This window comes from Panthera leo, chromosome B2, assembly GCF_018350215.1.
Source record: "Panthera leo isolate Ple1 chromosome B2, P.leo_Ple1_pat1.1, whole genome shotgun sequence".
Taxonomy (NCBI): Eukaryota; Metazoa; Chordata; class Mammalia; order Carnivora; family Felidae; genus Panthera; species Panthera leo.
The window spans coordinates 32,253,859-32,277,678 of NC_056683.1; the positions used below are offsets into that span (position 1 = coordinate 32,253,859).

Here is a 23,820-nt window from a genome sequence, read left to right on the forward strand (position 1 = left end):
GCTTGCTGGCTCTGGGAGGAGCCACGGGGGCCCGGCCAGCCGCTCCTGCATCTGACGCAGGTGGGGCCGGCCGTCCTGAGCCCGTGACCCACACCTACAGGGAGACGTGGTGCGGCTGTTCCATGCGGAGCAGGAGAAGTTCCTGACGTGTGACGAGTACAAGGGCAAGCTGCAGGTGTTCCTGCGTACCACGCTGCGCCAGTCCGCCACCTCGGCCACCAGCTCCAATGCCCTCTGGGAAGTGGAGGTCAGAGCTTGTGTCTTACCCAGGACCCAGCCCTGGGCTCCCCCCTTCTTCCCCCATCCCCCTGGAGGGTAGAGCTGGGGTGGGGTGTCCAGGTGCCACTCACCCAGAGCTCTCCAGGCGTCCAGAGTAAACTCCTCCAGGCCGCCCCAGGGTCACCCCTCCCTAGCCAGTCCTCCTTCCTGCCTCACCCCTGCACCCCTCAGGTGGTCCACCATGACCCCTGCCGTGGAGGAGCCGGTCACTGGAATGGCCTGTATCGCTTCAAGCACCTGGCCACGGGCAACTACCTGGCTGCCGAGGTGAGTGGGGAGGGAGAGGGGGGCATCCTGGGGGCTCAGGGTGTGTGTGCATGTGGGCATGTGTGAGCGTGTGTGCCTGTTGCACGTCTGCACACACAGACACACGTGACTGTGGACACTGGTTTATCTGCACTCTTGCATTTAACAAATACTATCAAGTAAGTGCATGAATGTATATAATTGAGTATTATATGAGTATATACGTATTATATTAGTAATTATTATTACTATTAGTAATTATATTAGTAATACTAATGAGTATTACTGTGCCTCTGCTATGTGCCAGGAGCTAGTCTAGGCCCTGGGGATACAACGGTGAGCCAAATCCCCATCCCCAGCCCTTGTATAACTTACATTCCACATTCATGTCTGTCCAGAATATGCAGGCTGGTTATATTGGAGCATTTGTGTGTGTGTGTGTGTGTGTGTGTGTGTGTGTGTGTGTGTGTTCATCTGTGGGTGTCCACGGAGAGGGGAATGAAGGGCAAGGCCTGGGGCTCTCATTGGTGGCTTCTTCACGAGTGACTTGGGTTTAAGTGCTGGGGTGGGTGCCCCTGGGAGGGTGGGGGCTATTTTGGGGTGGACCTTGTTTTGGGGTCATGTGAGCATAGCTCAGTGTCCGATAGCCTTCCCCATCTCATGTCTCTGTCCAGGAGAACCCCAGTTACAAAGGCGATACCTGTGAGTCCAAGGCGGCAGGAATGGTGAGGACCAAAGTAGGGCTCTGGGGCCTGGGGAAGAGGGACCACGGGAGGGTGGCCGTGAAACCCTGGGAGGTGAGCTGGAGGGAGAAGGCCTCTCAGGTGGAACCCCAGGTGGTTTCAGGGTGCCTGAGAGGAGGGAGGGGCCTCTGCCTGAGTGGGGGTCCTCACCCCAGGGTGTTCAGGGTCGTGCAGGTCGCCGGAACGCTGGGGAGAAGATCAAGTACCGCTTGGTGGCTGTGCCCCATGGCAACGACATTGCCTCCCTCTTTGAGCTGGACCCCACCACCTTGCAGAAAACTGACTCCTTTGTGCCCAGGTGAGTAGGTGCCATGTGCCTGGGGGCTGATGGGAGTCTCCAGGCTGGGCCATCCTGTCTCTGAGCTCCCTGAATCCCACACTCCTCTGTCCTCCTGAGGTCCTTTGGCTCAGGACCTGCATGTCCCGTCCCTCTGGGGATGGAGCTTTGAGAGCTGTAGGCCGCTAACCACCACTGAACGCTTGCTGTGTGCCTGGCCCTGGGCTCTGTGCATGTGGGTGCTGCCTCATGCAAGTTGCTTTATCAAAATGCCTTCTCTCCAGGGATCTTTATCAGCCACCTGCCCCCGTTGGTCTGCCTACTCAAGCTCAGGCTGCACGAGTTTGTCCAGGGCACACTGGGTGGGGCCGGGGCTCCCCAATCTTTAAGTTCTTCCCCCAACCCTGAGATTCTGGGCCATAACATCAAGCAACTTCCCAGGTGTCCATCAGGCTTTAGTGTTTATTAGCTGTCTGACCTCAGGCAGCTTACTCCATCACTTTGCCCTGATTTCTTGATCTGTGAAGTGGGAATATCAAGTCTACCCATCAACAGGACTCATGGGAGAAGTAATTGAGTCGCTACAGGCCTCCACGATCACTTAGCTGAAACTCTTGGGGCCAGGTGCATTTTGAGATTCAGATTGTTTTTCATTTCAGAAAGGTAATGATATTTCATAATCAGAGACAAGAGTGTTTCCGCTATGAAACACATACGTCTTGACACTAAGTGGGATAAATAGTCTAAGTGGTTCCATTTGTCCAAATGAGTCTTGGTTCCAAGTTTACAAACAAGCCGGTTTTGGGGAGTGCGGGTGAGGCACGTGGGCCTCGGTAAGGGCAGCAGGGGGCCTGGGGGCTGTCTGCTGGTCACTCTTCTCTGGCTTGGGCTCCTCACCTGGAGGGGAGCAGTTTCCCTGTCCCGTGGGTGGAGTCAGGTGGAGATGTGGAGCATCGGGGGTAGAGCAGACAGCCGGGACGCGATCCGAGGCCCCATCCCCGAGCCCTGACCCTGGCCCCGCCTGTAGGAACTCCTATGTCCGGCTGCGGCACCTCTGCACCAACACGTGGATCCAGAGCACCAACGTACCCATCGACATTGAGGAAGAGCGGCCCATTCGGCTCATGGTGCGAGGCGCCCGGGGCTGGGGGGCTGGGGCTGGGGCCTTAGCTTGTCCCTGGGTGCCCTGCTGACCCCTGTCCCTGCAGCTGGGCACCTGCCCCACCAAGGAGGACAAGGAAGCCTTTGCCATCGTGTCAGTTCCGGTGTCTGAGATCCGGGACCTGGACTTTGCCAACGATGCCAGCTCCATGCTGGCCAGTGCCGTGGAGAAACTCAGTGAGGGTTTCATCAGCCAGAATGACCGCAGGTGGGCTGCAGGGCGGGGTCATCGAGGTCTCCTGAGAGGCCTTGTCCTCCAAGGGTCTGCTTTTCATGGACGAAGGAGTCACAAAGCAGAAACCGGGCAGGTGTGGCTGGGGTGGGGGAGACAGAGGTGGGGACTGGTTTCTGCAGGCCCTGGTGGACCTGGGCCCTTGCCTCACTGCTCGTGTACTGCCAGAACTAACCCTGATGATGGGTTGAGGCTCAGAGAGGTTAAGAGACTTGTCCATGGTCACACAGCTAATCAGTGGTGGGGCCAGGACAGAAATGTGGAGCCCTTCACATCAAACACCCTGCCTTGTGCCCAGTTGTTCCTTTCCAGACTGAAGTGTAACGAGATTCTTTGTTTTGGGGGCACTTTGGAATCCAGGGCGGGTGGGGCGAGGAGTGTGTTTTGAGAGCCATTTTGAGAGCCGTGAAGCTGGGGAGAGAAGTTGAAGGCTGATCATGGGCTCTGTGCTTTGGCCAGCAGGGTGGGCGGATGACTCGATGAGAGCGTATTTCAGGCAGGGCTGGTTGCCCATGAGGGGCATGTGACGGGTGTGTCCCAGGGGTGTTTCCCAGGGTCGGTGCCTCACGCTTGTCATCCCTGGCGTCCCTTTGTGAAGGTTTGTCATCCAGCTGCTGGAGGACCTGGTGTTCTTCGTCAGCGATGTGCCCAACAATGGGCAGAATGTGCTGGACATCATGGTCACCAAGCCCAACCGGGAACGGCAGAAGCTGATGCGTGAACAGAACATCCTCAAACAGGTGCCTGTGCACAGGCGTGGGGAATGGGGCGGACCCCGTCTGGGACCTGCAGTGGCCTTGGGGACTGGGCCGGGTGTCCAGGACAGGAGCCATTCCCATCTGCAGTGGACCTTCTGTGTCTGCAGCTTCTCGTCACCCCCTTTTCCAAAATGAGTATTTGTTGAGCACTGACCGCGTACCAGTGCCCTTGGCTCAGTTGATCTTCTCCACCTGGGGGAGGTAGTATTATTATCCCCATGTTACCCGTGAGGAGACTGAGGCATAGAGGGTGGAGTAACTTGACTGAGAGTTTGCAGCTAGGAAGCAGCAGGGCCAGGATTTGAACTCAGGATGTTGGGTCTAGAACTTGTGCTTTTTTTTTTTTTTTTTTTTTTTAAGTAGGCTCCATGCCCAACATGGGGCTTTAACTCATGACCCTGAGATCAAGAGTCCCATGCTGTACTGATTGAGCCAGCCAGGTGCCCCCAGAACTTGTGCTTTAAAAATATTTTTTTCTCTGGGGCACCTGACTTACCCAGTGGAGCACACGACTCTTGATCTCGAGGTTGTGGGTTTGAGCCCCGTATTGGGTGTGGAGATTACTTTAAATATTCTTTCTAAATTTTTATTGTGAAAACGTTCAAATATGAGAAAGTACTGAAAGAATAGCGCAGTGAACACACTACAACCACTGCCTGAATGCACTTGTTACCATTTTGCCGGTTTGGCTTTACGTAACCATGCATCTATACATCTGTCCCTCCGCCCATGCGTTTCCAAACAGGGCGCACCTCACCCCTAAGTTTTCCAGTGTGCATCTCCTGGGATAAACACAATACTGTCATCACACCTAAGAAAATTGGTAATAGTGCCCAATCCATATCAAGTTTCCCTACTTTTCACCCAAAATGTTCTTTTAAAGGTTTTTTGTTGTTGTTGTTTCTTTTGAAGCAGGATCCAATGAAGGTTTTCTCATTCCATATGGTTGCATTTCTTTGGTTTCTGTTCTAGAACAGAACCCTCACCCAATCCCTGCCTTTAAAAATTTTTAAATTACATTAACATTGTTTTGATGAGGCAGGCTGTGTCCGCCCTCCACAATAACCACAAGCTCCTGGAGAAGCACATTACTGAGACCAGAGGTGGAGACCTCTGGCCACACCGGCCTGACCTGCCTTTTCTCTTAACCTGAGACCCCTGAGCTGTGGCAGCCCTGAACTCTTCCCCCAGACGCTGAGCCTAGTCCAGGATCTGAGCTGGGACTAGTCATGTGAGGATGGGTGGGCTTAGGCCAGCATTGGAATCCTGGCCAGGAGAAGGGGGTGAGAGCTGGAAGAGGGGCCCTTGATGGGGGCTTGGAGGTCTCAGTCCAGCTTAAAACCAGCTTTGGGGTTCATGGTGGTGTGGCTTTGGGGCACAGTGAGTTTGGGGCTGAGGGTTTCTGGGATAATGAGGGTTGCAGGCAGGTATAGGGGGATCCCTCCTCATTCTCTCTGCCCTTCCAGATCTTTGGCATTCTGAAGGCCCCTTTCCGTGACAAGGGGGGTGAGGGCCCCCTGGTGCGGCTGGAGGAGCTGTCAGACCAGAAGAATGCCCCCTACCAGCACATGTTCCGCCTCTGCTACCGGGTGCTGCGGCATTCCCAGGAGGATTACCGTAAGAACCAGGTGTGCTGCTCGCCCTGGCCTGAGCCTTCCTGGCCCCGGGGGTCTCCCCACGCACCTGCTCACTGGCTTGCTCTCTTGCTCACTCCTGCTTTTGTTCGTTCAGCAAATATTTTCTGAGGCACGCACACGCTGCATGTCAGGCACCGTTTTAGGCCTGGGGATACCGTAGGGAACCAGGCGACCCGGCCAGCTTCATGGGTGTGCAGAGAAGGACCTCGAGCTGGCTTTAATGCTCTGCGGTTGCCATCTTGAAATTCTCAAATTTTGAAGAAGGGTCCTGCTATTTCGTTTTTGCACAGGGCCCCACAAATTATGTAGCCGGTCCTGCCTGATAATTTCCTCCCCTGTGGAGGCTTCACTCTGGTAGGGAGACAGGCTGGGAGCTTAAGAACTAGATTACATAAACCTACTCTTTTGCCCGGTGCCAGTTTCCTCTCCCAGACTGCCACCTTGCCAGGGTCGGGGTCCCCCGCCTGTGGGAGGGACCCCTGTCTCCAGGGCTAGGGCGGGGTGCTGGAGCAGAGCTGGGCTCCCCACGACTCAGCCCGTCTGTTCCCCAGGAGCACATCGCCAAGCAGTTCGGGATGATGCAGTCCCAGATCGGCTATGACATCCTGGCAGAAGACACCATCACTGCCCTCCTGCACAACAACCGCAAGCTCCTGGAGAAGCACATCACCAAGACCGAGGTGGAGACCTTCGTCAGCCTCGTACGGAAGAACAGGGAGCCCAGGTGAGCCCGCCCACCCCCCCCCCACCCACCCTCCACCCTCTCACTGCACCTATGCCCTTCTCCTTCCCAGTCCTCTGGGGGCACAGAGTCCGCTGCAGCTGCTCATTATGAATAGTGAAAAACTATTGCCTCCATTGGTAAATTGCCACCTCTCTGAGGCCCTGGCCTCTGCAGCCCCTCTCTGGGACCCCTCCGAAATTTGGCCCAATCTAACAACAAGAGGGTCAATGCCTGGTATAGCAGAAGGCCCAAGACCCTTCTCTGGTGACAAAGTCGGTGCCCGTATTGAACCAGTTGTTAAATATTTTGAATATCACTCCTGTCCTTGTGCCTCCTTTACCCTGACCCCTTGGACCCCCAGCTACTCTCCGCCCCCTGCCCAGGGTGATCAGGGTGATGCCCATGACTGTCTCTCCTTGGGCAGCTGGGAGTCCATCGTGCCCATACCCCAAGCTTTGGGGTAGGAGCAGAAGCAGTAAACCGGTTTTAGGGAGCCGGTGCCGTCCGCTGGGGAAGGAGGACGTTGGGCTTTATCCCCACCAGGGACCAGCCTCTGAGCCCCCTGGCCCTCCTTGCTGTCACCACCCCAGGTTCCTGGACTACCTCTCTGACCTGTGTGTGTCCAACCACATCGCCATCCCTGTCACCCAAGAGCTCATCTGCAAATGTGTGCTGGACCCCAAGAACAGTGACATTCTCATCCAGACTGAGTGAGCCATTGCGCTGCCTCCTGCCCACATCCAGGGCTCCGCCTCGCCCTGCTCCTCAGCCGCCTTGGAGCCTGGGCCCCGTCCGCTAGAACTGACACCCTCGTGGTCTGCAGACATGTGCCCTTGCCTGCTGGGTGCCCAGCCCTGTGCTGGCGCTACGTGAGGAGGGAGGCCTAGGGGAATGAGCCGGATCCTTTGTCCTCGAGAAGGGCGTGGCCTGAGGAACTTGTCTGAGCTGGCACTCAGCCAAGCTCCAGGAGGGGTCCGTGTGGCTGGGCATGCTCGGGGAGGGCTGTGGGCACGGAGTCCGGCCCCAGCCCCCTGCTCCCTGTGATGGGTGGCCCTGGTTTGCAGGCTGCGGCCGGTGAAGGAGATGGCCCAGTCCCACGAGTATCTGAGCATCGAGTACTCAGAGGAGGAGGTGTGGCTCACTTGGACCGACAAGAATAACGATCACCACGAGAAGAGCGTGAGGCAGCTGGCCCAGGAGGCGCGGGCCGGCAATGCCCACGACGAGAACGTGCTCAGCTACTACAGGTGCGTCCGGGGCCAGCTCCTTCCCCTGCTTCGTGCCGTGCTACCTGTGCCCTTGGGCCTTCTCAGAAGGCCTTCAGCCAGTCCCTGCTGGGGGATGAGCCCCAGCAGCCTTGCAGCCTTCTTCAGGGAGGCTGAGTGAGGGCAACTGTGTAGCTAAAGAGCTCAGCACAGTGACTGGGCCTGAAAGAAACCGAAACCTGTCTCCAAACGTATTGATTTAGAAAATGAGATACTGGGTAACACGTATCAAATGCGGGCCATGTACCAGGCACTGTTCAAAGTGACCTGGCCACTCACTGATGCCCCACCGTAACCCTGTGACTATTGTCACCCTCGAAGTTGGAGCGACAGCACAGAGAGGTAAAAGAACTTGCCCAAGCTCACACATCCTTAGTGGTGGGCCATCTGTCGCCAGGGCCCACGGCAGGTAACGCAGGGCTCTGAGCAGGAAGCCGAGGGCGTGCCGCCACCCTGGGGCAGAGCAGTGTCGCCTGCAGCCGCCATTTCTGTAGCTCTCACATCCCAGGCTCACACCCTGCACCCCCCGCTCTGCCCAGGCTGGTCCCCCTACCGCACTCCCCTCCCCTTCCTCTCCCGGCCCGTCACTCAGCCAGCCCTCTTCCCTGTGAAGACCTGGGCTGGCTGAGCCAGGAAGTGCTTTCCTCCTTTCCTCCTCAGCAAGGAGCGGGGAGAGCTGCAAATACGCAAAACTCCAGGCTGTTTTCCCTTTCACCGTGCTCACTCAGAATTGTGTCCTTCCTATTATGTGGGCAGATGCCTGGTTTGACCTACGTCCCATTGCCACTTTCCCAAATTCTCAACTTGCTCAGGTCCAACTGCTAGTAGCCCTCGCTGGCCCCCGCCTGCCGTTTCCTCACCCTCCGCCCTGCTCTCCCTGCAGGTACCAGCTGAAGCTCTTTGCCCGCATGTGCCTGGACCGCCAGTACCTGGCCATCGACGAGATCTCCCAGCAGCTGGGTGTTGACCTGATCTTCCTGTGTATGGCAGACGAAATGCTGCCCTTTGACCTACGCGCCTCCTTCTGCCACCTGATGCTGCACGTGCACGTGGACAGGGACCCCCAGGAGCTGGTCACGCCTGTCAAGTTCGCCCGCCTCTGGACTGAGATCCCCACAGCCATCACCATCAAGGAGTGAGATGGGTAGGGGAGGGTGGGCCAGGCGAGCGAGGCTGGGGTGGGAGGATCTCTCAGACCCTCATGCCTCACTGCCTCCGCCCCCCAGCTATGATTCCAACCTAAACGCCTCTCGAGACGACAAGAAGAACAAGTTTGCCAGCACCATGGACTTCGTGGAGGACTACCTCAACAATGTGGTCAGCGAGGCGGTGCCCTTTGCCAATGAGGAGAAGAACAAGCTCACCTTTGAGGTTGGCTGGGCAGGGGGGTGAGGGGGCTGGTGCTTGGCGGGGGGCTCTGGCGGGGGGGTCCTCACTAGGCCTCAGTTGCCCCCTGGGGTGCGTTGGGGGCTCCATGACCCCCACCTTTCCTCAGTGCCCCAGCCAGTTCAGGGAGACTGTGTGGACCAGTGGGATTCCCCAAGTGGGAGGCTTCTCCCCCTGCTACCTGGGAGAGGGCTGGCTCCCCCTCGTCCACGCACCCCTTCAGTCCCACCTGGCTCATAGGTGCCTGTGAGGAGCTCCCCGCCACCTTCCTGCATTTCCGCTCTATCCCCGCCGCCCCCCCCCCCCCCACCACAGTATTCTTCCTTGTAGGCCTCACTTCCTTATCAGCCCACTAGGGCACAAGGGTGGCTGTGTCCAGGCTCCCAGAGATCCTGCCTTTACCCAAGAACTTAGTCACACCCTCATTACACCTGCTCAGCCCTACCTTCCCGCCCTGGCCCCGCCCTTCACGAGGCCCCGCCCCACCCACCTCGGCCCCGCCCCACTCACCTCGGCCCCGCCTCCTCCTCCCGCAGGTGGTCAGCCTGGCGCACAATCTCATCTACTTCGGCTTCTACAGCTTCAGTGAGCTGCTGCGGCTCACTCGCACTCTGTTGGGCATCATCGACTGCGTGCAGGGGCCCCCGGCCATGCTACAGGCCTACGATGACTCAGGCGGTGAGGCTTTGTGGCCAGACCCCCACCCCTGGCGTTCTCCATCTCCTCCTAGTGCCAGAAGTCCTCTGATCAACACCCTGTGCAGCCTGCCTCCTGGCCTCTGCTGGACCAGAGGGGGTCCTGCCCAGGCTCTGTGGAGACCCCGGGGCCTGGGGGCGTTGCCTTCCAAGGCATCTTGGTCTTGAGGGGAGATGATGAGGGAGGAGGGGAGACACACAGGCCCTGCCTGAGGGGCCCCCTGTCAGATGGGGAAGGTGGGGGAGAACAGCCCTGCCATCTATTATCAGATGGCCGCCTTTGCCCTGGCCATCCCTTCTTTGCCCAGATTTGGCTTAAAGCTCACCTCCCCCAGGAAGGCTTTCTGGGTTAGCCCTGCAGCTGACAGAGACAGAGTCAGACCGAGGGGTCCTGCTGTGCGCCCCCTGTGATCCCCATGTGCTTCCCACTCCGCAGGCAAGAACGTGCGGCGGTCCATCCAGGGTGTGGGCCACATGATGTCCACCATGGTGCTAAGCCGAAAGCAGTCTGTCTTTGGCGCCCCCAGCCTGCCTGCTGGCTCTGGTGCCACTGAGCCACTGGACCGAAGCAAGTTTGAGGACAATGAAGACATTGTGGTGATGGAGACCAAGCTGAAGATCCTGGAAATCTTGCAGGTGGCTGGGCCAGAACAGTGGTGGGAGGTGTTGGGAATAGGGCAGGAGAGGGGAGCCTGGGACAGGAAGGTTGGTGGGGTGAACTCCCACTCAGATTATAAGATCCAGTACTGGAGGGCTCCATAGTGATCGGCTGTGTAGCCCAGTGGTTCTCAAAGTGTGGTCCTTGGACCAGCAACCTCAGCCTCACCAGGGAACTCAGAAATGCATGTTCTCGGGCCCCGCCCCAGACCTACGGACCAGAAGCCTCTGAGGCAGGCCCACGGTCTGTGCTGTGACAAGCCCCCCGGGTGATTCTGGGGTGCACCAAGGCCTAGCTCCGTCCCTCCATTGTACAGATGAGGAAAGGAAAAGGGGGAGGGAACTTTCCCGCCATCACACAGAGATTCTGAAGCAGAGCTAGAGTCTTAAGAGCCATTTCCTGGTGAGGCAGATATAGTCTTTCCTGCTCTGAGTCTTGTCTGAGACCCCCTAGTAACACTTGGAGAAGGGGCTGGTAGGATCCCAAGGAGTGGTTGCTTGCTTTTGCCTTATTGTCAGCAGAGGACGGGAAGGGTAATACAATGACCTGCATGGGGACCCAGTCTGGGCAAGGCCTGGTCAGGGGATTCAGAGGAGGGGAGTCAGAGGAGGGGGATTCTGATTCATCTAGGGGCTAAGGGCTTCCAGATCTGTGTTCTGGGGTATGGCCAGAAGCTCTCTGTGCCCCATAAGGATAGAGGCCAGTCAAGGGTGTCCTCAAACCTTGTGTCCTCACCCCCTGGCCCACAGTGGCCTCTCCTGCTCCCCTTCAGTCTTCAATTCTCCACCCGCCTGCCCCCCCAGCCCCAGGCAGAGCAAGGTTGGAGGATGAGAGTCGGCCTCTGGGCCTGGGGAGCTTCCTTCTCTTTCCTGTCAGTATCTTGCCTGGGAAGGAGGGGCTGAGTGGGCTGGGACGGGGCAGGGGGTGTCTCTGCCTAATTTGGAGAGGAGGTGTCATCCCTCATCACTGGGTCAAGAGTGGAGGAGAGGGCGCCCTGGACCTCCCTGGGGAGAGGAGTCTCGATTTTTTAGGTTGTGATAATGCTGGAGCATCTGGAACGTCTATGCTGAGATACCCAAGTGCTAGAGCTCATTCAGGGTACCACCTTCCCCCACCCCCGGGGCACAATTGGCCCTCCGACCTCAGTCCAATCGCCACCCCGTCCCTCCCCACTTCTCCAGTTCATCCTCAATGTCCGCCTGGATTACCGCATCTCCTACCTGCTGTCCGTCTTCAAGAAGGAGTTTGTGGAGGTGTTTCCCATGCAGGACAGCGGGGCCGACGGCACAGCCCCGGCCTTCGACTCCACCAGTGAGCCCCCACCGCTGCCTTCCCCACCCCTGCCTTCCCCCGCTTTCAGGCTGAGGCTATGTGACTCGCCCAGGGGTACACATCAGTGGGGTGGAGGCTGAGGGAGACCTTGGGGCTGGATCCCCAGCCCTGCCTCTGTTTCCCAACCTGCAAAGGCCTTTCCTCCCTAGTTTCTCATTTATTTGCCACGGTAAGAGGCAAAGGCAGAGATCATCGTCTCTATTTCCCAAATGGAGAAACTGAGGCCCGTATAGAGGGGCGGGGACTTGCCTCAGGTCACAGCCAGTCAGAGGCTGAACCAGACCAGGACCCAGGTCTCCGGATGCCCAGCTCAGAACCCTGCTCACCCCTGCAGGGCGGTGGGGCTGCTCTGAGAAGGAGCACGCAGGTGGGGCTGCTACCCAACAAGTGCAGGGAACAAGGTGGTTTGGGGACCTGCTTGCTCCCTCCCCCTGTGATCCTTATCTTTCCTTGGCACGGACCGGCCACCTGCCCCCATCTGCCCACTCTTGCTCCCCACAGCTGCCAACATGAACCTGGATCGCATCGGGGAGCAGGCAGAGGCCATGTTTGGAGTAGGGTGAGGCCAGAGTTGAGGTGGGGGGTTGTGTGTGGGGTTGGGTGGGTGATGCTGACACCGGTGTGAGAACCCCCCTCTTGGGGTCTCCAAGGCTGGGTTTCCCAGGTCTGGGGCTGGCCCCTCCTCCTGGGTCATACTCCCCGCAGCCCCTTGCCGGGCTCTGCGGCAGGGGTCTCCTTGGCTTTGTGCGTTTGCCCTGTCAGGCCTCCCCGGCCCCAGTGATATAGGGGCCGCTTGGACCTTAGTGTCATCTTGGTCATTCCCCTGCCCTCACCCAGGGCTGTTGTGCTCCTGTTTGTGCATTGGGATTTGGACCAGGTAGCTGGAGGGGAGCAGGGGGAGGTGGGGGGATAGCCCGCTGTACAGAGGGCTGGAGGGGGAGGGCTCCTTCTGGGGGTTGGGGCTCCTAACCATTTCCACGCCACACTCTTGGGATCTAGCGAAGCCTTTGGACCCCTGCTCAGCATGGCATTTTTAAATTCATAAAATAAAGCACATGAATTACAAAGGAAAGCAAGTGCTTTGAGATACAGCTATCAAAATATTGAAGAAAACAAATTAGACACGCCAGTTAGATATGGGCCTTTTTATTAACACATTAGGTAACAAACTGGGCCAGGGCTATAATTAGTACCACGATTTCCAAGTGGCAATGAACGTACCTGGCATTTCGCGATTTCTGTAACACCCATAAGGTGATGTGAAAACATCTGTGATTTGTAGTGGTGACCGAATCACAGGTAGTGCTGATTTTTTTCTCACTGAAGGAAATGCTGCATTTTTAGTTAGAGGTTGGTAAAACCAAAGCCGTGGATTTTGCCCGCCCTCTGTCCACGGCCCCGGCCGATCTCTGCGAGTCCCTGGGGGGTGTCTGTGGGTCCCGTGTGAAGAGTCGCCGCTTCGGCTGCTTAATCCAAGGGAACCCGGGGATCACTCAGGGAGCTCAGGGCGTTGGCTGTTTACAAACTGGTGAGAAACCATCACTGCTTTCAGCAAGTATTGCACTGGGCGCTGCCTCTGCCGAGGGTGGGCGGGGAGCACGCTTTTCCCTTCGGCCGGCAGGGAGCTCACGGGCCGCCCGTTCCCCTCGCCTGTGCTGCAGGAAGACAAGCAGCATGCTGGAGGTGGACGACGAGGGCGGCCGCATGTTCCTACGGGTGCTTATCCACCTCAGCATGCACGACTACGCACCGCTGGTCTCAGGGGCCCTTCAGTTGCTCTTCAAGCATTTCAGCCAGCGCCAGGAGGCCATGCACACCTTCAAGCAGGTGCTGCTCCTGTCTGAGCCCCCTTGCCCTTGGGGAGGGGGAAGGAGGCCCAAGGGGGCTTCCCCGGGGGGGTGGCCAGAGGACCACCTGGCCCCGGCACCAAGCAGGCAGGTGCGCTGGCCGGGTGCTGGCCTGTGCTGGGCACCGGGGGGTTGACCGTGACGTAGATGCTCACAGCTCAGGGGAAGTTCAAGATGCTTCTCTGGGGTTCTTGGCCTTGCTGAGCTCCTTAAAGGTGAAGGCCAAGTTTTGGGCCATCTTTATTCCCTCTCAGCCTGACTCAAGTCCTGTCACTTTTTATGATGTGGATGGCGCTTTATAGTTTAACAAGCTACACCACGTGCACGTTTGCTAAGTGCTTCAAATCACGCCCGGCGTGCAGTCAGCCCTCACTAAGGTGACTGGTTGTGTGCTCGCCATGTCGTGTGGTCTTGACAGCTCCCTGGGAAACGGGACTGGCATTTAGCGAGGGTGTGCCAGACACTGAGCCTTGGCCTCATGTTAATGGAATTCTCGGGGCAGCCCTGGCAACGTGGTTACTACTCTCCTGTTTTTTTAGAGGGACATTGAGGCCCAGGAAGCTTTCCCTCCTTACCCACTGACCAGAGCGAGTGAAGTGGGAGCCGAGGTTCAGATCCCTCTTTCAGCCAGCATTCAGTGATGCCAGGATGCTTTGTCCTGCATTTGGGGTCCGAGTGACCAAGTGACAGGCCTTCTCAGCACAAGTCAATGAGTCGCTGAAGCCAGGTGATGGGGCAGCTCATGCCAAGGAGTGCAGGGAGGCCTTCGGCCATCAGGGAAGGCTTCCTGGAGGTGGTGGACTATGGCAGAGCCATACACATTGAGTGGGAGCAGAGGCACAATGGAGATGCCAGGACCAGAGGCCGAGGCATCAGGCACCGGGGTTCTTTGCAAGGCGGTGGACCTGGGGGCACCCATCTCACCAGGCAAGCCTGCCTTCAACCTGCAGGTGCAGCTGCTGATCTCAGCTCAGGATGTGGAGAACTACAAGGTGATCAAGTCAGAGCTGGACCGGCTGCGGACCATGGTCGAGAAGTCGGAGCTATGGGTCGACAAGAAGGGCAGCAGCAAGGGCGAGGAGGTGGAGGCAGGTGCTACCAAAGACAAGAAGGAGGTGAGCGAGGTCGTGGGGAGCTGGGGAGACAGGGCTTCCAGCGAGGGCGGGGCCTGGCTGACCCCCATTCCCTGTGTCCGCAGCGGCCCACAGACGAGGAGGGCTTTCTGCACCCACCTGGGGAGAAGAGCAGTGAGAACTACCAGATCGTCAAGGGCGTGAGTGGCTGGGGGCCCCGAGGACCCCCTGGAGGCTCTGGGGCCTGGCCTCTCCCGCCTCCCCACTCTGCCGGCCACCGGTCCTCAAAATTGACATCCTCTGGCTTTTCCTGTGCATTAAAAACAGCCCTGCCGAAGTCCAGATGGCATTATTTTAAAGCTGAAGGAATTTAATGAAATTCCATTTCACAGTCATATTGTTCTATTTACTTTTATGGGTGGGATTGAGTTTTTAGTGCTTCCCTGCCTCGTTGCAGTGATCTGACTCCGTGACCACGGCCTCCTTCCCCCTTCCTGTCCCCAGCGTGAGCTGGGACTTGGCTGGGGTTGGCCGGGGACTCCGACCAGCCTGAGCGGGGCCCTGGGTGGAGGGGGAGCTTGAGGAGGAGGGGAGGGGCTCTGGGCTCACCCCCCACCCTCCCCAGATCCTGGAGCGGCTGAACAAGATGTGCGGTGTTGGGGAGCAGATGAGGAAGAAGCAGCAGAGGCTGCTCAAGAACATGGACGCCCACAAGGTCATGCTGGACCTGCTGCAGATCCCCTATGACAAGGTGACCTCTCATCCCCCGGGCAGCTTCACCCTGAACCCCAGTCTAACCCAAACCGCACCCTAATCCCTGATGCTAACCTAACCCTGACTCTTGACCCCGACCCCAGCTTCTGTTTCCCTCTCTGGCTTCGTCCTGATAATCTCAGCTTCACTGTAACCTTTGGCCAGCCTCCCCTTGGTCCATGTGACCCTGGCCTCCCCTTGACCCATGATGTCAGCACAGGCTGACCCCTGACCCATGACCCCTCATACTGACCCCTGACTTGGATTCCACACCCTGGCCTCGCTCTGCCCTCCTACCCCGACCTGGTCCCTGACTCCAAATTGAGCCTCATTTCAACCTTTGACGCCCATACCTCCCCTTGACCGACCTTGATCTTGATACGTCTCAAGCCTCACACTGACTCTTGAGCCTGACACCATCCCAGCGTTCACCTGACCCTGACCCCTCAGCCTTGCTTCCCCGCTCCAGCCTCGCCTCAGCCGCTGACCCTCAGCCCCTCACACATTTCCTTGTCCTGACCTGGAGGCCCAGCTTTCACCTTGAACCTGGCCTCCTTGTGGTCCCAATCCCGAGCCCCGATCTGCCCCCACACCCGTTGAGCTCAGGCACCAGGCCCGGCCTCACCTCGTTCCTCCCCTCTCCGTGCCCAGGGTGATGCCAAGATGATGGAGATCCTGCGGTACACGCACCAGTTCCTGCAGAAGTTCTGTGCGGGGAACCCCGGCAACCAGGCCCTGCTGCATAAGCACCTGCACCTCTTCCTCACACCAGGGGTAAGGACGCCAGGTGGAGGCGGCTGGGTGGAGCGGGGCCCAGATCCCCCTTTCTGACGGATGCCCTCCCCGCTAGCTCCTGGAGGCAGAGACCATGCAGCACATCTTCCTGAACAACTACCAGCTGTGCTCTGAAATCAGCGAGCCCGTGTTGCAGCACTTCGTGCACCTGCTGGCCACGCACGGGCGGCACGTTCAGTATCTGGACTTCCTGCACACCGTCATCAAGGCCGAGGGCAAGTACGTCAAGAAGTGCCAGGACATGATCATGACGGAGGTGAGGACGAGGCCGCGGGGCGCATGGGAACTCATGGGTGGTGGCCACAGAGAGGGAGCGCTCAGGAGGCAGGGCCCGGAGTTGGAGGAGTCAGGCAGTGGGGTCACGAGAGGAACGCTGAGGGTGCTGGAAGGAGGAGGGAAAACTAAGGTCAAAGAGGCCGGTCTAGTAGAACTCAGACAACAGGCCTGAAAGAGCTCAAACACGCATTCCTTTGTTTATCCTTCTATTATCATGTACTTAAAAATCATGAAGCACCTGTTCTGTGCACATGGGGGAAGGCACTGGGGTGTGAGCTCAGGGCGGGGGACCACATCCTTCGTACACGGGCCCCAGCATCGGGCACATCGTGGGTACACAGTAGGCCCGTTACCTGAAGGTATGAAGGGTCGAGGGCTGAGTCTACATCTGGAACAGACGTGGACTCTGCCCTGGAGCCTCTTACCGCATGGTGTGGGGGCAGGGGAGAAAGGAGCCCGTGAAGTGAGATGAGGGACCTAATAAACGAGACGCCCTGTGCTGGAAGTGCTGTGCGATGCGAATTATGAGTTGCTGTTATTATATTACTGTGAATAACATAATTGCTGACACGAGAGGATGCAGCATGTGCTCTGTGAGCCTTTAAATTACACAGTGTGGGAGCACTGGTGGGGGTAGGGGGGGTGAGCCAGGCAGGGGTGGGATTCGCAAGGGCTTCCTGGAGGAGGCACCTCTGAAACATGCCTGGGTGGGACTTCTTTCCTTAGGGGAGGAGGGGGGCACTTTCTGGGTCCAGGGTTCGGCCCTGATGGCAGAGGGCCCGAAACATTAGCCTACGGCCTCGAGGGCCAGGCAGGGGGGGGTTTCCTGAATGTCAGGTGAGGGCTGAGGTCAGAGTCCCCATCTCTCTCGGGTAAACCTAGGGCCTGCTGGACTCAGGGGGTCTGATGGGGCACCCCTCCTGCCTTCAGCTGACCAATGCAGGTGACGACGTGGTCGTGTTCTACAATGACAAGGCCTCACTGGCCCACCTGCTGGACATGATGAAGGCTGCCCGGGATGGTGTGGAGGACCACAGCCCCCTCATGTATCACATCTCCCTGGTGGACCTGCTGGCTGCCTGCGCCGAGGGCAAGAACGTCTACACTGAGATCAAGTGCACCTCCCTGCTGCCCCTGGAAGACGTGGTGTCTGTGGTGACACACGAGGACTGCATCACCGAGGTCCTCTGGGGACTGGGAGAGGTGGCTGGGGTGGGGGAAGGGTAGAGCCAGGCCTAGGCAGCCTTTCAGTCTTGCCATGGCAGGGCAGGAAGAGGTTGGTGAGGGAAGTGGGGGAGTGGCAGACATGGGGGCTGGTAGGAGGGGTGTGGGGAGAGGAGCAACGGAGAGGTCGGGGGGAATCCGAGTGCAGAGAGGGAGAGCCTGGGCTGGCGGCCTTGCTAGCGCCCCTGACCTTGCTCCGGGCTGTGCAGGTGAAAATGGCCTACGTGAACTTCGTGAATCACTGCTACGTGGACACAGAGGTGGAGATGAAGGAGATCTACACCAGCAACCACATCTGGACACTCTTTGAGAACTTCACCCTGGACATGGCTCGGGTCTGTCCCCGGGGGGTGGGGCGTGGACTTGTGGGTGCGCTGTGCTGGGCAGGGGCGTGGGTGGGGGCCCCCGGCAGCCTTCGGGGCGGGAGGCAGGAGCGGTGGGGCCCCCAGGCATCTCTCTCTCCCACCCCAGGTCTGCAGTAAGCGTGAGAAGCGCCTGGCTGACCCCACCCTGGAGAAATATGTGCTGACTGTCGTGCTGGACACCATCAACGCCTTCTTCAGCTCTCCGTTCTCGGAGAACAGCACCTCCCTGCAGGTGAGCCGCTCTTGCCCGCACAGCTTTTGGGTAGCGAAGAGGGAAAAGAGGATATATATTCCTGTTTGCTCTTGGCACATAAAGACGTAGCAGAAGGACATATACAAGTGTGTTAATTGCATATGCTGTGTAACAAATCACCCTAGACCTTAGCAGTTTAAAACAACAAACATTTATTCTTCTGTAATTTCTGCGGGTCAGGAATTGCAGTGGGGGCAGTACCCTAGAACAGGAATTCGTAAATTCACTAGGTATGACGGATCCCAGGGTGGCGGGGGGCAGCTGGCAGCACTTACTCCCCAAAGACAAGATGGTCATGCCTACCTCAGTGGACAGCAGAGTCAGAGCAGTAATCCAGAGGGTCCGATGTACAGAGATCTTTGGTGTTTGGCTTAATTGATCAGGTGCCCCTAGGACTGAAATAGACAGCCTTTTGAAGTCTTACTTACCTGTATCAGCAAAAAAAGTTCTAGGCTAGCCAACAGGAGTTTGTCTTAAATCACTGGAAGAGTCATGGCCCCTTAATCGATTCCCAGATTCTCAGATGTCATAGCCCAGAGCCTCTTGAAGGAAAGAGAGGCAGGTTCCCTTTAGGAGGGAGCCTATGACAATACCTAAATCCTAAAGAAACACTGGATGGACACACAAGTGACCAAGAAAGGGGCTACCTATAGATGGACTGAGGGTGGAGCAGGTCCTGGTCTCAGCATGGGTGGGTTTGTTTTGACACAAATATGTTTGTGCCCTGGGGCCTCTTTGGGACTATGGGTAATTGTATCAATTTTCCCCACCTCTCATGAGCCCCAGGGCAGAGTGTGGGAGAATGGAGCTGATGGGGTCAAGGTTGGCTGACACTTCTCGAAGTGTGCCTTTTCATAGCATAGTTTGGGTTTTGAACCATGTAAATATATCAACTTTCCACAATATTAATTTGTTAAAAACTTTTTTTAGAGGAAGGAAAAGGCCAGCAATAGGACTAGAAGCCCCAGGTCTGGACTTTGGGGAGTTCTCACAGGGCTGCCATGTACAGTCGGGCAGGTTGTGCACTGCCGAGAGGAAAGGGAGTACCTTTTTCCGATTGGCACAAAGACACATGGTATCTGTTGGAGGCCTTCTTCCTCTATCGTGCCCATTCTCAGTGGGCCCTGGTCACTGGGCCTGGGGCTTTCCAGGTTGGAGGGTGGGTCGGGCTGTAGCAGTAGGCGTGTTGCCTCTTGCAGACACACCAGACAATCGTGGTGCAGCTGCTGCAGTCCACCACACGGCTGCTCGAGTGTCCGTGGCTGCAGCAGCAGCACAAGGGCTCCGTGGAGGCCTGTATCCGGACCCTCGCCATGGTGGGTGAGTGCGCCAGGGGCACTGGCTAGCTCCAACCACCCCTCCCCTCCCTTCGCCACAGGGACGCCCGCCCTCAAAATAAACACGTTATTCCTAAGCTCGCTCGTCATCTGCTTCCAGGTAGTTCTCAGTAGGTCCTTCTTGGTGTCCGACTAGCATCTTAGCAATTGAGAGAAGCTGTTCTCTGCTTTGAGCCGGTTCGCCAGAGGAGAATGCTGGGGGACATTCCCCAACCGAAGTTGCCTGTGCTTGCAAATGGTTTCAGGCAGAAGGGCAGCCTGTAAGATTGTTAGGGAGCATTGGGGAAGGGGAGGGGTCAGAGTGGAGCCAGGGTAGAGTCAAAGAGGCAGAAACTCCCTCTTTTTACCCAAAAAGGGGGAAGAGGGCACCTCAGCCCAAGAGGGGGCCGGCGTGTACCCCAGAACCTTGGTTAGTTCACCCTGTGCCCTGGTCGAGCAGCCCTGAGCCTGGCCCCTCTGGCTGGCTGAGGCCTCCACCTGCCCCCCCGCCCCCCGCCCTCCAGCACCCCTCCTCTCTCCCCCCAGCCAAAGGCCGGGCCATCTCACTGCCCATGGACCTGGATGCACACATCAGCTCGCTGCTCAGCAGCAGCACCAGCTGTGCAGCTGCAGCCCAGCGCAACGCCTCCAACTACAAGGCGACCACGCGGGCCTTCCCCCGTGTCACGCCCACCGCCAACCAGTGGGACTACAAGAACATCATCGAGAAGCTGCAGGTGGGTGTGGGGCTGCCTGGCATCTGCCACGAGAGCTGCTTTGGAAGGGCATGTTCCGGGGAAGCATCCCTTCCTGTGTTGCCCCCGCTCCCCAGGAAGGAGTCCTCTGCTACGGGCAGGCCAGGGGCCGGGCACTGAGGGGCATCCTTCCAGGGGAAGCCAGGAGAACCCAGGCACCTGCTAGTGGGGTTGGTGCTCACAGAGGGGGTCAGGACAACTCTCAGTCCTTATAGCCCCTTCCTGTTTTTGCAACACATTATTGACACACACACTTCTGGGGGGTGTGGTGGCTTGCTATCCCCACGTGGCGGGAGACCGAGGCTCAGAGAGGGTGAGGGTGAGGGGTTTGCCCGGGTCACACAGCTAGACGAGGGGCTGGGTGAAAGGGCAGGGCTTGTGGCTCCCAGCCAGGAGCTCCGGGCAGACAGACATCCTGCATTGTTCAGGGTGGTTCCGTGGGTCCAGGGCCCCTCAGACAGGCTCAGAGAAATCCGTGGGGCCCTTTGGTGTTGGGGTGTGAGGAATGGCGGTCAAGCCTCACTCATCTCTTGGGCCTGGATGGCCTGCACCTGCCCGGTAGTGACTGTGCCGTGCCCGCTCCAGGACATCATCACGGCCCTGGAGGAGCGGCTGAGGCCCCTGGTACAGGCCGAACTGTCCGTGCTGGTGGACGTCCTGCACTGGCCCGAGCTGCTCTTCCTGGAGGGCAGTGAGGCCTACCAGCGCTGTGAGAGCGGGGGCTTCCTGTCCAAGTGAGTGCGATGCCAGCCCGGCCGGGGCGGGGGTGGGGGTGGGGGTGGCAGGTGCGAGGCAGCTTGGGACAGGGAAGGGCCCTGCGGGGACTGGACAGCCTGCGGGATCAGAGGGCCGGGTGTGTTCCCGCCCGGCACAGGGCAGGGGAAGTGGCTGGAGGGAGGCATCAGGGGCTGCCCCATGTGTGCCCTCCTTCCTCACTGGCCAGGCTGATCCAGCACACCAAGGACCTCATGGAGTCGGAGGAGAAGCTGTGTGTCAAGGTGCTGCGGACCCTGCAGCAAATGCTGCTCAAGAAGGCCAAGTACGGGGACCGGGTGAGTGGCCAGGCGGGCTGGACACCATGCAGGCCCGGCCGCAAGTGCCAGGGGCTCAGGGCCAGGACTGTCCGGCCAGGAGTTAAATGGTGAAAAGTGCCACTGTGGGCTCTCGCTCCCTGTCCTCCAGGGCAATCAGCTGCGCAAGATGCTGCTACAAAACTACCTCCAGAACCGGAAGTCCAGCTCGAGGGGGGACCTTCCGGACCCCATGAGCCCTGGTCAGTACCACCTGCCCCCTGGCTGTGCCTCTGGGTGACCCTTTGCCTAGTCCCTGGGCGCCCCTTCCGTTCCCCTGCCCCACCGGCTCCCCTCAAGCGGATTCCCCAACTTCAGGCCTGGACCAAGACTGGTCCGCAATTGCGGCCACCCAGTGCCGGCTGGACAAGGAGGGGGCCACCAAGCTGGTATGCGACCTGATCACCAGCACCAAGAATGAGAAGATTTTCCAGGAGAGCATTGGCCTGGCCATCCGCCTGCTGGACGGTGGCAACACGGAGATCCAGGTGTGGACTGGGTGGGGGTCCTGGGTGGTGCCTTCTACGAGGAGGTACAGTGTGCCCCGTAGCTGGGGCCGCAGGGCTAGGTGCTGGTGGCCGGCACGAGTCTGGCTACCCGTGGGCAGTCCCACCTCCCATAACTGCCCCCCTGTCATGTGGCCTCTTTTCTATCCACGCAGACCACCCTGTTCAAGCCAGGCCTGAGCCTGTCTCCCCACCATGCTGCCCACATCACATCCATCATTCCTGCCTCTTGGCCTCTGCTCAGGCTTGCTTCCCTCCTCTTCCACATCCTCCTCAGCCTTTGGTGCCCAACTAAAGGACACCTTTGCCTCCTCTGAAAAGCCCCCTCTGATTGCTTTATCCTCATTCATTCATTCATTCATTCGTGCATTGTTTCAGTAAGTCCGCACCGAGTGCCTTCCACGGCCTGTCAGTGTTCTAGGCACTGAGGATTCAGTAGTGAACAAAAAAGACAAAATCCGTGTTCTCTTGGTCCTGTATCCTAATGAGGACAACAGCCAATAACCGTAATCCCCACATAACATGGAGAGCATGCTGGACAGTGATGATGGAGGTGAGGGGCCTAGGGAGTGCTGGGGCAGGGATCAGGGTCGTGTCCTGGAAAGGGGAACGTTGGACCCAGAGGTGAGCATGTGAACAGGCGGGCGCTGTCCTGGGAGAGCAGGCAGCAGGTGCAAAGGCCATGAGGAGGAAGTGGCTGATGTGGCTGGAGAGGGCAGAGGAGTGGAGAGTGGTGGGCCCTGGGGTCAGAGAGGTGGCAGGCCATCGTGTGGCCTCATGCGAGCTGTGAGGCGTGGCTTTTCCTGTGAGTGAGATGGGGCGGCTGCAGGGTTTCAGGCAGAGGAAATACGAGACTTAGACTTCTGAGGGACGTCTCTGCTGCTGTGTGGGGAGCAGACAGAGGGCCAAGGGCAGATGCAGATGGGGGTGAGGAGCCTGGGGTGGGCCTCCAGCATCACATGGACAGCAGATACGGACCCTTCCCCTCCGCCTCCACAGTCCTGACCGACCCTGCCCCAGCCTTAGTCCTGGGGCACGTCTAGGGGCTTGTCTGTGGTCCTGCAGGTGCTTTTCCCTGCAGCACAGGATAGAGCCCTCCAGGGACCCAGCAAGGGCTGCTCAGAGCCAGGCCCAGTGCTGAGGCTGTCCCTCATCTCACCATCTGCCCCCAGAAATCCTTCTACAACCTGATGACAAGTGACAAGAAGTCAGAGCGCTTCTTCAAGGTGCTGCATGACCGCATGAAGCGGGCCCAGCAGGAGACCAAGTCCACGGTGGCCGTCAACATGAATGACCTGGGCAGCCAGCCGCGTGAGGACCGGGAGTCGGCAGACCCCACCACCAAAGGTCAGAGGTCACAGCAGTACAGGATGCTGTACTGGGTGCTGGGCCAGGGTCAGAGGCTTCAGGGTGAGGGGGGTCACGGGGCGAGATCTGCAGGCAGGGGCCTGGGGGTGGGAACGCAGGGTCCGGTTACTTCCAGCAGCCCCAGCCTTACCGGGCTTCGCCCTGCAGGCCGCGTGGCTTCCTTCTCGATGCCAGGCTCCCCATCCCGCTATTCGCTGGGCCCCAGCCTGCGCCGGGGGCACGAGGTGGGCGAGCGCGTGCAGAGCAACGAGATGGGCACGTCCGTGCTCATCATGCAGCCCATCCTGCGCTTTCTGCAGCTGCTGTGTGAGAACCACAACCGAGACCTGCAGGTGAGCGCCTGCCCCGCCCCTCCCCCAGCCAGCACGTGGGCCCCCGCCCTCCCTGTCTGCCGGTGCCTTGGCTGCTCTGTGGCTGGCGGTCACGCCCTGCGGCGCTCACCGTCGTGGTCCCGTGCAGGCCTCTGCCTCCCTGCGGGAGCGGTGCCATGTCCACCCTTCTGTGCTCTGCAGAACTTCCTGCGCTCCCAGAACAACAAGACCAACTACAACCTGGTGTGTGAGACCCTGCAGTTCCTGGACATCATGTGCGGCAGCACCACCGGTGGCCTGGGGCTGCTGGGGCTTTACATCAATGAGGACAACGTGGGCCTTGTCATCCAGACCCTGGAGACCCTCACTGAGTACTGTCAGGGCCCCTGCCACGAGAACCAGGTAAGTCGCCATGAGAACCAGGAGCAGCCGAGGGGGAGTGTGGAGGTGTGGGTGGGTGGAGCAGGCTGGGCAGGGGAGACACTGAGCCTCCGGAGCGCCACAGTTCTGAGGGG

General features: G+C 58.6%; 1 protein-coding gene across 3 annotated transcripts in view; it reads left to right on the forward strand.

The window, feature by feature from the left end:
- Window positions 1–23,820, forward strand: part of ITPR3 (inositol 1,4,5-trisphosphate receptor type 3) — a 67,042-nt gene that overhangs the window by 33,059 nt on the left and 10,163 nt on the right. The window contains exons 8-42 of one of the 3 annotated variants that reach the window (XM_042938474.1): window positions 101–247; window positions 451–546; window positions 1,200–1,250; window positions 1,424–1,566; window positions 2,573–2,672; window positions 2,754–2,914; window positions 3,537–3,678; window positions 5,163–5,324; window positions 5,885–6,057; window positions 6,648–6,767; window positions 7,122–7,304; window positions 8,206–8,457; window positions 8,549–8,693; window positions 9,245–9,386; window positions 9,840–10,039; window positions 11,243–11,372; window positions 11,895–11,952; window positions 13,055–13,220; window positions 14,191–14,355; window positions 14,439–14,513; window positions 14,939–15,064; window positions 15,718–15,840; window positions 15,917–16,117; window positions 17,068–17,319; window positions 17,571–17,696; window positions 17,833–17,958; window positions 19,179–19,299; window positions 19,842–20,032; window positions 20,636–20,784; window positions 20,994–21,102; window positions 21,233–21,323; window positions 21,439–21,608; window positions 22,799–22,973; window positions 23,142–23,326; window positions 23,507–23,707. In XM_042938474.1, coding sequence (XP_042794408.1) covers window positions 101–247; window positions 451–546; window positions 1,200–1,250; window positions 1,424–1,566; window positions 2,573–2,672; window positions 2,754–2,914; window positions 3,537–3,678; window positions 5,163–5,324; window positions 5,885–6,057; window positions 6,648–6,767; window positions 7,122–7,304; window positions 8,206–8,457; window positions 8,549–8,693; window positions 9,245–9,386; window positions 9,840–10,039; window positions 11,243–11,372; window positions 11,895–11,952; window positions 13,055–13,220; window positions 14,191–14,355; window positions 14,439–14,513; window positions 14,939–15,064; window positions 15,718–15,840; window positions 15,917–16,117; window positions 17,068–17,319; window positions 17,571–17,696; window positions 17,833–17,958; window positions 19,179–19,299; window positions 19,842–20,032; window positions 20,636–20,784; window positions 20,994–21,102; window positions 21,233–21,323; window positions 21,439–21,608; window positions 22,799–22,973; window positions 23,142–23,326; window positions 23,507–23,707 — 5,157 coding nt within the window. The remainder of the gene's footprint in view (window positions 1–100; window positions 248–450; window positions 547–1,199; window positions 1,251–1,423; window positions 1,567–2,572; window positions 2,673–2,753; window positions 2,915–3,536; window positions 3,679–5,162; window positions 5,325–5,884; window positions 6,058–6,647; window positions 6,768–7,121; window positions 7,305–8,205; window positions 8,458–8,548; window positions 8,694–9,244; window positions 9,387–9,839; window positions 10,040–11,242; window positions 11,373–11,894; window positions 11,953–13,054; window positions 13,221–14,190; window positions 14,356–14,438; window positions 14,514–14,938; window positions 15,065–15,717; window positions 15,841–15,916; window positions 16,118–17,067; window positions 17,320–17,570; window positions 17,697–17,832; window positions 17,959–19,178; window positions 19,300–19,841; window positions 20,033–20,635; window positions 20,785–20,993; window positions 21,103–21,232; window positions 21,324–21,438; window positions 21,609–22,798; window positions 22,974–23,141; window positions 23,327–23,506; window positions 23,708–23,820) is intronic. The other 2 variants (XM_042938475.1, XM_042938476.1) reach the window with 2 other exon arrangements.